The sequence below is a fragment of the Dermochelys coriacea genome, chromosome 2 (genome assembly GCF_009764565.3).
Source record: "Dermochelys coriacea isolate rDerCor1 chromosome 2, rDerCor1.pri.v4, whole genome shotgun sequence".
Classification (NCBI taxonomy): domain Eukaryota; kingdom Metazoa; phylum Chordata; order Testudines; family Dermochelyidae; genus Dermochelys; species Dermochelys coriacea.
In genome coordinates this window covers 189758302-189773340 of record NC_050069.1, presented here as the reverse complement: position 1 = coordinate 189773340, position 15039 = coordinate 189758302, and the positions used below count along the sequence as shown (strand labels likewise).

The 15039-nt window shown below is 43.5% G+C and overlaps 1 protein-coding gene across 2 annotated transcripts in view; it reads left to right on the top strand.

Moving 5' to 3' along the window:
• The first annotated feature begins 2893 nt into the window (after positions 1 to 2893).
• CDCP1 (CUB domain containing protein 1) overlaps positions 2894 to 15039 on the top strand; it is a 48014-nt gene continuing 35868 nt past the window's right edge. The window contains exon 1 of one of the 2 annotated variants that reach the window (XM_038392774.2): positions 2894 to 3405. In XM_038392774.2, coding sequence (XP_038248702.1) covers positions 3333 to 3405 — 73 coding nt within the window. In that variant the 5' untranslated portion in view covers positions 2894 to 3332. The remainder of the gene's footprint in view (positions 3406 to 15039) is intronic. The other variant, XM_038392776.2, reaches the window with a different exon arrangement.

Below are 15039 nucleotides of genomic sequence, written 5' to 3'. Positions count from 1 at the left end.
TCCAAGCGCTGAGGTTCCCAACTTAACTAGGGCTCCCAGGGTTTTGAGCACCTTGGCTCCCCTTCACTGATTCAACATTATGAGGGATGAAAAACTCTGCTCTGAATCAGGCAGAGCAGAGACTTGAATCTGGCTTTCTCATATCCCAGACAGCGTCCACTACTCACACCACCACACACACACCTTCCCAAATCAAAAAGCTCAGGTTTTGACCCAAAAGCAGATATCTTGACCCAATTCTGTTTTAATGAAAATGTTCTAGAGGTTTAGGTTGTCTGCCAGGGTGGAACAAAACCTTGAAAGTTGCGAAACAGAACTCCCATCTTCCAGTCAGCTTGAGTTCTTAGTCTAGACCAGAAGCACGTTAGGAGGAGCCAGTGTCATGTGATCTGCCTGCTCTTCATGACCACAGTTTGAAAAAATCAATATTCTACAAGAATTCACTGGAGATAAAAGAATCAACACCATTTCTTCTTCCTAGGTCAGGCTAATGCAGTAAACAAGCATGTGGGTTGTTGTGTCGGATGTATTGTGAATTTAGGGAATTATTTGTCAATTGCATTAGGAAAAGTAGACGCAGGGACAAATTCTGCTCTCAGTTATACACATACAACTGCACTGAAGTCAAACAGAGATCCTGAGAGCTGCATTTGGCCCTATCATCTCCAACTCTAAGGCTCCTTTTCAGAAAGTATCTTTCTTAAAGTTCCTTAAACAAACAAAAATCACAAGAATGTTCACCCTTTCAGCCAGGCTTTCTCAAGCTAAAGTAATGACTGCATTTCCTAGCAAAGCCCTGTAACAGGACACGTAAAAGGGAGAGGTTCTTCTGCGGAGGCTAGCAAGCAGCAGCTTGAAAGTCTGATGGATCACATCCAAGTGTTAGTCAATCATTGTTGACGAGTGCTTTCCCTGAGCTCTGCACTGACATGGTATACTGGTGACATTAATAGAATACATTGTGCAAAAAAACCTCATTTTACATTTCTTCTCCTCTGCCTTTTTTCTTATTTCTTCATTTAAAAAAATAAGATGAAACAATTAAGGTGACCACAATGCTGACTGGATAATCTTAACAGTAAACTGAACTCAGCATTTCGGTAAGTTTTGGGAAGAACAGTATTTGTTACCCACCAATTGACTACCACAGTAGGGCCTTGCCCTTGCTCAGGAATCTCTCTAATTCAGCAACAGTGGCCAGCAATCAGAGTAATTGCACCAGTGCTGACTCCTCAGCAAGGGCAAGCCAGGGCTTTGCATGCACTAATTGAGCTAATCAAGGCTTATCCTAAATAAGAGGCTGATTTTCAAAAAGGGCTGCCATTCAGAGGTGCCTACAGAGAAACTAAGGATCCTAACTCCAGAAAATATTTTTGAAGCACAATTTTTGAAACTCTCGGCCTTCATTTCTCCCTCTCTTGTCTGCTTAATCTCTTACTTTGAATACAATTTAGATTTGTTTTGTAAATTTGCCACTGTAATACACAAAGGACTGAGGGAGTACATTAAAAAATGTATACACATATACATATGAGTTTTTTTCTATGAATTTTTATTTACCATGGGCCTGATCCAGCTCTATTTAATGTTAATGGGCTTTTTGCCACTGACATCAATAGCAGCAGGATTGATCCCTTTTGCATCAACTTTGGAAAAAAGTGCAATTAATAATTTCATAGAATCATAGTCTTTTCTATCTCTAATTGTGATCTCCTAACAGTGTAAGATTATTCCTTATAGTATATTCTCCAGTGCTTTTCAGAGTCCAGTTTTACATGACTTCAAGCTTCGACTTTCACTTGTTCCCTTAAGAAACCACTATACGGTACAGTCTAGTACATCTCACCATGAGGTTATTGTTCTTGATGTTCCACCTACATTATCCTTTTTCAGTTTCATCCCATTACTTCTAGATACTGCCCCCTTTGCCCACCCTAAACATGACATCTTTTATGGAACTTTCACATTTCATATCTTTTAGGCAGCTTAATCCATCTTCCCTCATTATTCAGGGGATATTAAAAGGTAAATTTGCAAAACTGGTAGATTTAAAGGAGCAAAGCAATACTCAAAGCTTCCCATTGAACCTTCAGAAAAATTAAAAACAAGCCTAGATACTAGCACATCAGCCCAATGACCCTCCAGAATTCATCAGGAACGCCTAAGAACTTTTAGATGATCTCAAGTCTCTTGTACAGTCCTCTGGGGAAAAGGCAGGTAACTTCTAGTAAATCTGAGTACAGGTCTAGGGGAGCCAGCAAGTCTTCTTGGTTCTGCCAATGGCTAGCTGTGCAGCCTTGGGCAAGTGACTAAAACTCTGCCTTAGTCCCCCATCTGCCAAATGGGGGTAATGCTTAGCTACTTCTAATGGGGGTGCCATGAAGATTAATTAGTTAATGTTTGTAAATCGTTCGAAAATGAAAAGGGATAGATAAGTGCCAAGAATAATTACTAACATATAGGTTTCAGAGTAGCAGCCGTGTTAGTCTGTATTCGCAAAAAGAAAAGGAGGACTTGTGGCACCTTAGAGACTAACAAATTTATTAGAGCATAAGCTTTCGTGAGCTACAGCATCCGATGCATCCGATGCAGTGAGCTGTAGCTCACGAAAGCTTATGCTCAGATAAATTTGTTAGTCTCTAAGGTGCCACAAGTCCTCCTTTTCTTTTTACTAACATACAGAGGCTGTTCAAGACAATCTGCACCTTGGGCTAAACTTCAGTGTGAGTGATGCCCTTCTCCTATCCTTAGGACACAGATTTACAATGCACGGGGAGAGGGCAGAAGACAAGTCTCCCCGGAGGGAGACTTTCAGGGGGGCACCTCCAAGTGGGGGGAGTCCACGGTGCTGCCCAGATTTCAGCGATGTCCTGAGGTATCCAGTGGCAGCTGTCATTCAAAAGGGCAGCCTTCCGCCTGGCCCAGTTCCAGCCGGGGTAACTCTCTTCCGCCAAACTAACCCGCCTCCCTCCATCGTTTCAGCGGGGCTCAGTATCCTTCCCCTCTTCGCATCCTACCGCAGGGGATGCGCGCCGTCCAACAGCGGCCGCCCTCCGCGCCAGAGGTGGCTGCCCTCCCGTGCTGGGCAGGGCGGCGCGTGGAGCCCTTGGGGCGGAACAGTGACTAATGACAGCCGCCGTGCCCGCTCCCGGCTGGTGAGCGGCGGCTCCTCCCGCGCCCGGGAGGAAGAGGCGGGGTTTCACCTGGAGCCCGCGGGGAGGAGCTGGGGCTAGCTGCTGTCTCGCAGGTACAGGGCCAGGCGGGAAGCGCAGCAGGGCGCCCGTGGCAGCCGGGGGCCCCGAGGAGGAGCAGCCTGCTGCTGCTGCTGGGAGATGGCCGGGGGCCGCTCCGTGGCGCTGGCGGCCGGGCTCCTGCTGGCCGCGGCTCAGCTCCTGCAGCGGGCAGGTAAGCGGCGAGGGGCGCGGGAAGCTCCAGGGCAGAGCCCCCTGGCGCGGGCGGCCAGCGAGCGCCCGCCGCGAGCCGTCCCCGGGAAGGGGGGCTGGGCTCCATGCAGGGCGCCTCGGGGCTTCAGCCTTTTGCTCGCCTGCCTGAGGCGTCCGCCCGGCTGCTTGCCGTGCTGCGGGTGCCGGGCTACTGGACGGACAAGGTGGGGGAGGGAAGATCTTGTATTGGGCCGACTTCTGTCGGCGGGAGAGGCGCGTTTCCCGGAGCTCTGTCTTGGGCCCTCTGGGTGGCTCCAAAGCTTGTCTCTCGCCAACGAAAGTTGGCCCAATAAAAGATATTGCCTGCGCCAGCTTGCCCCTTGGCCTTGGAACTAGTCTACAAAGCCAGCATTCAGCTCTGATGGCTGGGGGCCTGGGCTTGCACCAGGCATGACTTTAACCCCCCGCCCCCGCCCCCGGTTCTTGCTTTTCCCTCGCCGGAGTCTGTTCGTTCGTACACGTCTCAGTGGAGGAAGGACTGCTCAGTTACTTTCGGTCTGGCCTTCTTGGACGTAATTTACAACTGTGTTTGGAAAGGAGGCTCACGAGTCGCTTTTATGTGCATCTCCCTTTGCAAATGTTTTATTTTTTGTGGCCGAGGCAGGGCCAACTTTCTTAAGGGGGTGGTGCGGGGGGGGGGGGGGACAGCGCTTGGTGCCTTGGTGAAATTGTCCATCCTGTTGGAATCTGACTCTTGCCTATGTGTTTCATGCAGACAGAAAAGCTATTCATTGCATGCTCATTTTTAAAATAATACATTAAGATCTCATCTAGACGCTAATGACGCACGCCGGTAATTTGTATAAGGAAGCTGGTTGCTCCCTGCTTTGCCCTTATTTCATATGGCTGCGCTAATGTGTTGCAGTGACCTGAGAAAAGCTGGTTTCAGAGTAGCAGCCGTGTTAGTCTGTATTCGCAAAAAGAAAAGGAGGACTTGTGGCACCTTAGAGACTAACAAATTTATTAGAGCATAAGCTTTCGTGAGCTACAGCTCACTTCATCGGATGCATCACGAAAGCTTATGCTCTAATAAATTTGTTAGTCTCTAAGGTGCCACAAGTACTCCTTTTCTTTCTGAGAAAAGCTGTTGGTTTTAGCCTTCAGTCAAGATACAGTGAAAATTGTAGACACAGTGGCCTAAAATAAGAGTGAAGTTAGTTTTAACTTGGGATACTTCAAAACTAGATTCATAATTGAATAACTGCATAGTATTTTAATTTTAAAAACTGTTGCCTTCATATCTAGAATCCCATAAACTTCCATGCTTCTCTCTTAAAAACTCTTTCAGATGTTCTAAATCGGAAGTAATTTGTCCACATATAACTCAACTCTACTCTTTTTAAAATGAGAAGTATTTTAATACTTCCACTTTTCAAAAAGCTTTTGTAATTTAGAGCTTTAACTGCATACAGTTCTTATCTTTTCTTAGCTTTCTTTGTACTACCCCACAATGGGAGCTATATTTGCCCTGATGTATGTAAACACTAACAAACCCTATGAAAGTTTGATGTGCAGTATTGGCAGTGAGTTGCCAGAATTACGGTGGCATTTTTTTATTTAGGGTGACTCTGAGTTTTGAGATGAACAAGTTCCATAAATGCCTCAAACTGCGTTCTGGCATTCTAGGACATAATTTCAACAATAATGTATTGAAAGGAGAACACATTGTTTTTAATCTTACCTGAAAATGTCTTGATTTCTTAAGTACAGTATAGGGAGAGAGACATTTTCTGATCCTGCAACCCTTACTCTCACAAGAAGTCTCAGTGAAGCCTTCCATCCAGACAGAGGGAAGGGAAAGGGAATTGCTCCCATAAGTAAGGGTTGCAGAGTTGTGCCCAAAAGTTGTATTGCTCTACTGGGATGCTTGATATTAACCAGTACCACCAATTATCTCTCATTACAAATTTTATTAAGTTCTGTCCTATAACACTGAAGAAATTTAGACTCAATTTTTGTAATTTTCCAAAGACAGTCTGCTTGTAAGAATGGAGTAGGAAGAGCAGAGATATAGCATGATCTGCGTGCACATCCACAAACGTAGAAAAAAGCTGTGGAGCTTACTTCTAGTATTATCGGCCTTGATAATTGGATTCACCTTCCATGCAAAACAATTGCAAAGTTTGAATATGGAAAAAATACAGTGTCTGTACAGTGTGATCTGAAATTCATGCCTATTACTTCCACTACCTTGAGGAGGGATAGGCTATATTATTCAGGATAATCATGGCTTTGAGCCAGGTAAGCATAGCTAAATGTTGACTAAATAACCAGACAGCATTGTGATTAAGCTTTTAAATTGTCTAGTCTAAAATTTCCAAATGATATATTTTCATCTGTGTGGAAGGATTTGTGAGCATAGCCCATAAGTATCAAAGAATAACTATACACCCAAGTCTCTTCAAAGGATGATAAAGCAAAACCTCTATAGGGCACACTTCTTTAGAAAAGAAACATATATGAAACTGAGCTCTTTCTTTGTAAAAGGGAGAAAATCCAAGCATCCCTAAGGCCTCTCAGGAGCTAATAAATCTTTAAATCATGGTATATTTTTGGCACATGACACTGTGGATCTTCATTGACATGTAGGGCACCCTGTTAACCTTCTGGGAGAACAAACTTCCTCCTTTCTGGTCTCCCTGGTATATACGTTGCTCCCTCTGAACCAACCAAAATGCGGTTATTGAAACTGTCTCTCACCTACTAATTTGGCTGTGCCACCACCCGCTTTGTGTCTTTCCTCTGGTTCTCTCTTACACACCACATAACTTTTAAACTTCATTCAAATTTCATATTTCCTCTGTTGTCACCTCTTCTTCCCTTATACCCTATATTTGCCTGTACTGAGTGGGTAAAAAACATCCAGATCAGAATTATCCATTCACTCGCACTGCTGCTATTGTTTTACGCCTACTTTATGCAGGAGTAAATGACGACTAATGCTGCAAAGCAGTGGGAATTGAGTCCTCCAAGTCTGTTTGGTGATTAGCAGAACCAAGCTGTGAGAGAGGAAACTGGTTTGTTATCTGAAATGGGAGTTCTGGTTGCTGCCTCTGTCCCCAATTTAATTTGATCTTTGAATTCTAAAAGCCTTTTCTGTAATTAGAATATAAAATAACATGTGCATAGTATACAATTGTCTTAGAGTGGTAGCAAACAACATTCTAGAGTAAAATTGTGCATATGGGGAATTGTTGGGGCAGGATAAATTAGAGACTGGAGGGTGAGGTAAGGAAAAGGACAACTAGTCTATTTTTGATTTCACAAAATATGATTTGTTTGTACAGAGGCATAGTTCAGTGCTTCGAGTGCAGGTCTAGAAGTCCAGAAATATAGGTTCTTTTTCTTGACTGCTGCTGATGGTATGACCTTGGATAACTCATGGAACCACTGTGTTTCTCAGTCTGTAAAACGAGGATGATTATCTACTTAACAGGAGTGTAATGAAGATCAGTAATGGTTGTATGTTTCTTGGAAATCCTTTACTAGATAGTACAAAATATATTTACTCAGGCTGGCTGAAAATTTTCCATCGAAACAGTTTTCGGGAAAACTGGGTTTTTGATTAAACAACATTTTAAGAAAATTGTCCGCCTTTTGTGGATTTTTTTTTAAATGATGTAAAAACTGAATGCCAAAAACTGAAATATTTCAATTTGGATATGCTACTGTAGGGCTTCATAGGAGTGTTAGTTCGGTTGCATCATGTTCTCATTCTTTTGTATGGACTGTACTGCCTATTGGACTGCATCTCCCATGATGCACCACAGCCAGGGTTTGGTGTTCATGGTGCATCATAGGAGATGCAGTCCAGCCAGGAAGCTCAGCCTATGGAGGGGAATGGGAGCATGACACACCCAAATTACAGTTTCCCAGAGGCATCAATACAGCATTTCTGAATTGAAATATTTCTATTTCTGGATGAAATATTTCAATAAAAAAAATCAAAACTTTCTATGGGGAGCAAAAATAAAACACTTTCTGACCATTTTTTAACTTCAGTTTTGGATTTACAGTCTGTAGTTATATGGAATGACTCCTCAATCCAGAAGCAGGTTACTAAGGAGGAAAGGGATTCTTCACCTTTAAGAAATTCTTGCCTGGTCTTGGGCACTGAAAATAGAATAGAACATTCTTTTTCTTTGTGTTTTTATTTCTCCCTCTTTGCCTTAAAATCACCACAGCTGGAATGTAATTCTTTCCCCTGTTTTGAGTTATTACGTGTTCATGTGAATGAGTCATCTTTGAATGGAATTTTCTTTTCGTGATTCAGAACACTCAATACACGGAATCTTTCATACAAATAACTGCATATTTCAAAACACTTCTTAATGCTTTGCCTTCTGACACCCACCCATCCCCCTCACTTCGACCTATCTTTTTCTCTATGGGCCTGTCTACAGTTGAAACTTTACAGCTGTGCAGCTGCTGAGAGGCACCTCTCTGAGAGGCAGCAGCTAGGTCAGTGGAAGAATTCTTCTGTCAACCTAGCGCTGTCTACAGCAGGGGTTAGGTCAGTTTACCTATATTGCTCAGGAGTGTGGATTTTTCACACCCCTGAGTGACGTCACTAGTTTGACCTAACTTTTTAGTGTAGGCCAGGCCTCATCAAACTACAATTGGGAGGCCACAGTATTCATACAGAGGAAAAAGTTGCAAAGTGGGCATTCTCATGGAATCTTCACTGATATATGGCTGGAATTACAATCACATCATTTCCTTTAGCTAAATTGTTTTATAAAACTAAACTGAAGTGTAAATCAAGAAGCAAAGGTGTCTACATCATGGTGATGCTCATTCCTGTCAAGTATGGCTGATTGCAAGTCCTCTGGGGTGCCATCAGCACCATTCATGGGTTTAATTAGAAGGAATCTCTCTCTCTCCTAAAAAGAAAAGGAGTACTTGTGGCACCTTAGAGACTAACAAATTTATTAGAGCATAAGCTTTCGTGAGCTACAGCTCACTTCATCGGATGCATCCGATGAAGTGAGCTGTAGCTCACGAAAGCTTATGCTCTAATAAATTTGTTAGTCTCTAAGGTGCCACAAGTACTCCTTTTCTTTTTGCGAATACAGACTAACACGGCTGCTACTCTGAAATCTCTCTCTCCTGGAACTGATCAAGCTCTTCCTGCTAAAACTCCCCTGGGAGAGCTATGGATTTTGTTGCTGCCCATGTTTAAAATTATTTTTTGCCACCTTAAGAAGATTCTCTTGTCCCCCCCACTCCTCCCCAACACATATCATGTTAAAGGGCCCCTCTATGCAATTACACCTTTCTTGGTCTTCCTATCAGGATCCTGTACCACTCATTCATTTAACATGCATTGTTCTAATTATTTTCAAAGCAGCCTCTGTATTTTTCAGATGCAGTTTTGTGCTTGCAGTAAATTACCAGGAAAAAGTATGAATGAATTATAAATGGGGAAAATACAGATACAGATATCCACAAAAATGGGAATCTAATTTGAAAATCAGGCTGCTAACTTCGAGTCCAATTTAGGAACATTTACTTTGAAGCACTAATAATATAATTAAGCATAATTTTGTGCCATTGTCAAAGTATGAATGAATGGCATTAAAACAGGTCTTAAATCCTTTTGGGACTTAATCTGCATTTGTAATTTTGGTCTTTGTGAGTTCACTTAATATAACAGTGAAATTTTAAATATTGCTGGTATAGTTCTCCTCCCCTCATCCTTATGCTGCAATTAATTTTTTCTCCTCAATTGATTGATCTGAGTGGTATCTATGAAACTGAGGCTACAAGACTGCTATATGTAGTTTTTCCCTTCAGAAAAGGATACTAGCTTATAGGCTTTCTTGTTCTTCTTTATCAGTGACAGTATATAGATAATAGCCTTTTTTCTGCTCTCATTAAAGTCAGTGGGAGTTGGATTGTTTCCAGTTTGAAAAAACATTTTCTTCCCTGATGGAGATCTTTCTTTCTAAGAGCATAAATGGTGTATATGTGTGTGTGCATGCTACATACTATAGTCTAGAATATTTAGTTTTTCTCTTCAGAAATTAGGATGGGTTTAGGGAATAGTTTTACTTTAATAAAAAAAAAATCAAGATAGCTCTAGTTCAGACAGGAAATAATTCATGGAAGTGTTACAGCCTGTATTATGCAGAAGGTCAGACTGGATGATCACAATGGTCTTTCTGGCCTAATAATCTATGAAGCATATACCTTATTTTTTCCCTCCCTCCTGGTAGTAACATATCACCAGGAAATGTGCATTCTCCCCCCGCCCCGACTTCTAGACTGTATTTTCTTTAGTAAAACCTTTTCTGCCTGGGAGGCATCAATAATGTGGAGACAGTTTGAAGGATAAAATGGGAAAGGGGCGGTGAAAGTGTGTATTAATACTCTAAACTTTATAGACAGCTTTTGGCAGTGTGTATCTCACTGCAGAGACTGCTGAATTGGAATTAATTTGCAAACTGCATACAATTAATTTAGGCTTAAATAGAGACTGGGAGTGGCTGGGTCATTACACAAAGTAAAACTATTTCCCCATGTTGTTTCCCACCCCCCACTGTTCCTCAGACATTCTTGTCAACTGCTGGAAATGGCCCACCTTGATTATCACCACAAAAGGTTTTCTTCCTGCTGGTAATAGCTCATTTTAAGTGATCACTCTCCTTACAGTGTGTATGGTAACACCCATTGTTTCATGTTCTCTGTGTATATAAATCTCCCCACTGTATTTTCCACTGAATGCATCCGATGAAGTAAGCTGTAGCTCAGGAAAGCTTATGCTCAAATAAATTTGTTAGTCTCTAAGGTGCCATAAGTGCTCCTTTTCTTTTTTCAGAGAAATTCAGTTTGTGTGACCTCACGTGAGAACATCAACAGGAGCATTTCCCTCACATTATGAATTAACAAACAACGTTTTTTTACAATGGGAGTAGTCTGGTGCTTGATGATGGTGCTGCAAAAAATATGCTAATACTTCCTTTTCTTATGAGTGGTACCTCATTCACAACTCTAGTCAGTTGCAAACTGTTGACAGCAGTGTTAGGAGGAAAGTGGCTGTGTGCAGGAGAACACATTGCAGTAAGTAGAATCTTACAGCTTGTAAATTGTGTGGCATTCTTCTATGTGACTGGGGGAAGGGGAGAAGGAGGCAGGCTGTCCAAATTGGAAAACGCCTCCTATTTTCATTTTTGTCATAATCTGTAAGTATTTGTTGTGTAAGGTGTGACAGATATGAAACCTTGGAAGCATGGAACTATGGCACTATGGGGCCCAGAGAATATTCATAAACTTATGTATCCATAAATGTTATCTCTATCTTTGAATTAGAGGACGACTGCAAGCCTAAATCCCCTATCTGGAGACAGAGGGAAGTGGGTTCCCACCCATAAAGAGGTGACAGCTGGGGGTTAAGACACAACAGAAAACCATGCTTCATCAAGGCTGGCTTTCATCAACTTGGCTTGCTTTTTCATTTTTAGTAGAAAAGTGTGTGTGTGTTTAAAAGAAAAAACAAAACAAAACATCACCCCATCCTAAAGAGAGTTGAACAATTTTACCTTAATTTGTCTCCAACATGAAATGTTGGATTTACAACCTGAGGAACGACTCTTTGCTGGGACCCTTGGAACCAATGAGGCCCAAACTCTGTTTTGTTTTACCAGTTCAACTCCACCAACACTAGTATACATGAATTAGTAGTCATAACTATAGGCCTCTGCCCACTAAGGGGGCAAGAATGTTAGAGTTGGGTGGTTCTTTAGGTGTCAGAATTCATAAACTCTTTTGACAGATCTAAGTAAAATAATAAAATTTGAAAAAAATACTACCAGGAAATAAGCTTTTCCCCCCTCCTCAATGACTCGATTTAAATGAAAAATCAGAGAATAATAAGACCGTACATGAAAAGAAAGAGGTTTCTGCAAAGTCAGCATGTCTTGGAAACATTACTAAATGTGATGTTTTTTGGAGCTGTGTTTGTCTAGAGGTGGACAGACTGTTACCACTATATGAAAACCAAAGGGTATGTGTGCAGATCATGTCAAACCAGACACTGTCAGATGTCTTGTTAGCAGGAATTTTGCATGTGGTAGGAAACCTTTGACCTAGCTGCTGGCAGATGTAGTTCACATCAGTGTACCTGTGTATAGATTTGAATTTTAATGATTTCGGCAGATAACTACTGTGGCATCTATAAATAGTAAGGAGAGAGGAGAGGAAATGAGAGAAGAAATATAGAAAAGTAAATACCTGCTTCTTGAAGTGAGTAACACCAAAATGCCAACTATTAACCTGCTTCTTCAGGTTACTGAGAAATGAGAGGTTTCAGAGTAGCAACCGTGTTAGTCTGTATTCGCAAAAAGAAAAGGAGTACTTGTGGCACCTTAGAGACTAACAAATTTTGTTTCATGTTCTCTGTGTGTGTATATAAATCTCCCCACTGTATTTTCCACCGAATGCATCCGATGAAGTGAGCTGTAGCTCACGAAAGCTTATGCTCAAATAAATTTGTTAGTCTCTAAGGAGCCACAAGTACTCCTTTTCTTTTTGAGAAATGAGACAACCTTAGAACAGAGAGGGGAGGGCGGTATGTGTGTGCTGTATCTTTTCATGTTCTAACAAGTTCAGTATTGCAGCTTGTATATCCCTAATGATTCTGTTTGGGACTGATCATGTATAATTCATGCAAAATTAGTGCTCGACCTTCCAGGCTAGGCAGAGAGGGGACGGACTATGGTGGTTTTAGCCACCATTGTGCCCTCCCAATCCTGGTCTGCCCTAGGAGCTGGAGAGATCCTTGGCATAGCTTTGGGAATCCTGAGGACCTGTATAAGGCCTGGTCTATAGTTAAAAGTTGGTCCCAGACCAACATAATAATGCTAGCAAAAGCCCTAGTGTAGATGTAGTTATTTCAGTACTTTTGCCAGTACAGGTTTCTCCATTCGGTATAAACTGTTTCTCTACAGGAGATGCTGGTATAACTGTACCAGCAAACCTTTTCAAGGGTAGACAAGGCCTATGTTTACGGCAGCCTACTTGGACTGCCCAGTATTTCAGCATTGCCACAGGCTGTGGTCTGCCCCCATCCCCACTCCCAGCACATTCCCATCTCCAGGACTTGAGAGGGTCCTTGGAAAGCAGCCTTACAGCTGTCTTCCTCAGTTCCTGCACTGAGGGAATCCTCCACTGGTGGGAAATAGGGCTTCTGGGCCCCTTTACATCATTATGGACCTCTTACATGGTATAAAGGGGTGGGAGCAATAGTCCGGATCTCACGCTGAGTCTGTGGGATACATGTAACATAAAAATGTATGCAGAAACTCTAAACTGATGCAGTAGATCAATAGGAGGCAATTTGTGTGCCCTTCCTTAAAGGAACACTTGAGGGAATAAAAGGAAAACGGGGGATTTGCTACCTGAATACTTGGAAACTACACAGCAGGAAGGCTTCATCTCTTGAGGAAACCTTTAGAAGCTTCCTCTGATGATCTCCTGTGGATTTCGTAGACAAGATTATTCTGAGATCTCCAAAGGCATTAACACCATTTGAATTTATGTCTTAAGACTTGTGCTGGAAGTGTTTTGTAAATGTAATGCTCTAGACTAGGAGTCAGCAACCTTTCAGAAGTGGTGTGCCGAGTCTTCATTTATTCACTTTAATTTAAGGTTTTGCGTGCCAGTAATACATTTTAACATTTTTTAGAAGGTCTCTCTCTATAGGTCTATATATTATATAACTAAACTATTGTTGTATGTAAAGTAAACCAGGTTTTCAAAATGTTTAAGAAGCTTCATTTAAAATTAAATTAAAATGCTGATCTTACGCCGCCAGCCTTGGGTTCTGTTCACCTAGGCCAGCAGCAGGCTGAGCGGGACCTGTGACCGGGACCCCAGACTGGCAGTGGGCTGAGCGGCTCAGCCTGCTGACACTAAGCCCACTGTTGGTTTGAGGTTCCATCCACTGGCTCCTGCCAGCCAAGGTCCCGGCTTCTGGCCCCGCTTAGCCCGCTGCCAGTCTGTGATCCCAGCCCTGCCCACATAGAGTGGGTACCTACCTTCTCCCTGGTTCTAGCTCATTCTCTTCCCCTCTCTCTGCACTTAGCACAGGGGCTGGGGGTGAAGGAGCAGGCTGGGGGTTGGGATGTAGGGTCTGGCCAGGAGCTAGAATGAGGGAGGGGGCTCAGGGTTGGGGCAGGAGGTTTGGGTATGGAGTGCTTACCTGGGCAGCTCCCATTTGGTGCGAGAGTGCAAGTGGGAATTGAGGGGGAGGGTACAGGAGCTCCCGTTTGGTGCTCAGGGTGGGGGTGGGAATGTGTGGGGTGCAAGAATCAGGGCATAAGGGTGTGTGAGGGGGGTGCAGGAGTCAGGGCATGGCGGGGCTGGGAGTGTGTGAGGAGGATGCAGGAGTCAGGGCATGGGGGTGGGGAGGTGTGGGCTAGGTTCGTGGGGCAGAGCAGTTCACGGCAGGGGGCTGGAGGGGATATGCCCTGATCCCACCCCACTTCCCCACCTGTTCTCTGCCTCCTCCCCGGAGCAGCAAGCATGCTGCAGCTCCGCTTCCCCCACTCCTGCGCAAGGGCCATCAGCTGATCGGCAGCAGGGAGGGAGAAGAGGAGCGGCAGGAACCCAGCATGCCAGGGGAAGGGGGGGAGCTTGCCTGCCCTGCAACAGCAGCCGGCAGGACCAAGCTTCTTCACCCTGCCCCCACGGGGAGCGGAGAAGAGCGGGCCGGGGTGGGCAGGATTTTTAATGGCACGCTGCTGCCTGCTAGGGTCCCGGCCGCTGGCCCCACTCAGCCCACTGCTGGCCTGGGTTTGACAGCGGGCTGAGTGGGACCAGCAGCTGGGACCAGCAGGCAGCAGCGTGCCATTAAAAATTGGCTTGCATGCCATCTTTGGCATGCGTGCCATAGGTTGCCGACCCCTGCTCTAGACACCAGTTACACACATTAAATATACTGTACAAAATGATATAATATAAAGGATTTGCTCATCCCATTTTGATACTGCCCCCACAAACATCAGGATAAGAAAATAAACTCCATCCAAAAGCTTGAGGGGGGAAAAGATGGGATATGCAGTGTGCCCAGAAAACAAGTTGATCTTGGCTGTGATGAAATGGGGATGGGAAGAGTACATTCCAAATTTAAGGACCTCTTGGGAACAACCTTCCAGCTGCTCCCACTTCTATATCTAGGGAACTTCTGCTTAAGTGCTTCAGCTGATCTCACTTATAGCAGTGTAGCACACAGAGGTAGGTAACATCTCAGTTAACCAACATCTTGAACTAAACTCCATGCAGATACTTACTGGCAGCCAAAGTAGACTCCAGAACACTGGTGTAATTGTGCTCCCAGAATGAAACTCCACTTACTACAGAATTTAGCTCCTTGATTAGTAACTTCATTTTCCAAATGGCCTCAACATGTGGCCTGAGTAGAGTGCATTATGGCAATCGAATCTTTAAGGTAACAATGTGCAGATAATTGTAATAAGGTACAGACTGTGGGAAAAGTCACACTTTTCTCATCTGGCATGGGTGGAAAAGAGCAGTTGGCCATTGCCATGCTATCTGGGCACTCAGAAATAGCCGAGAATTTAGAAGTACATCTGTA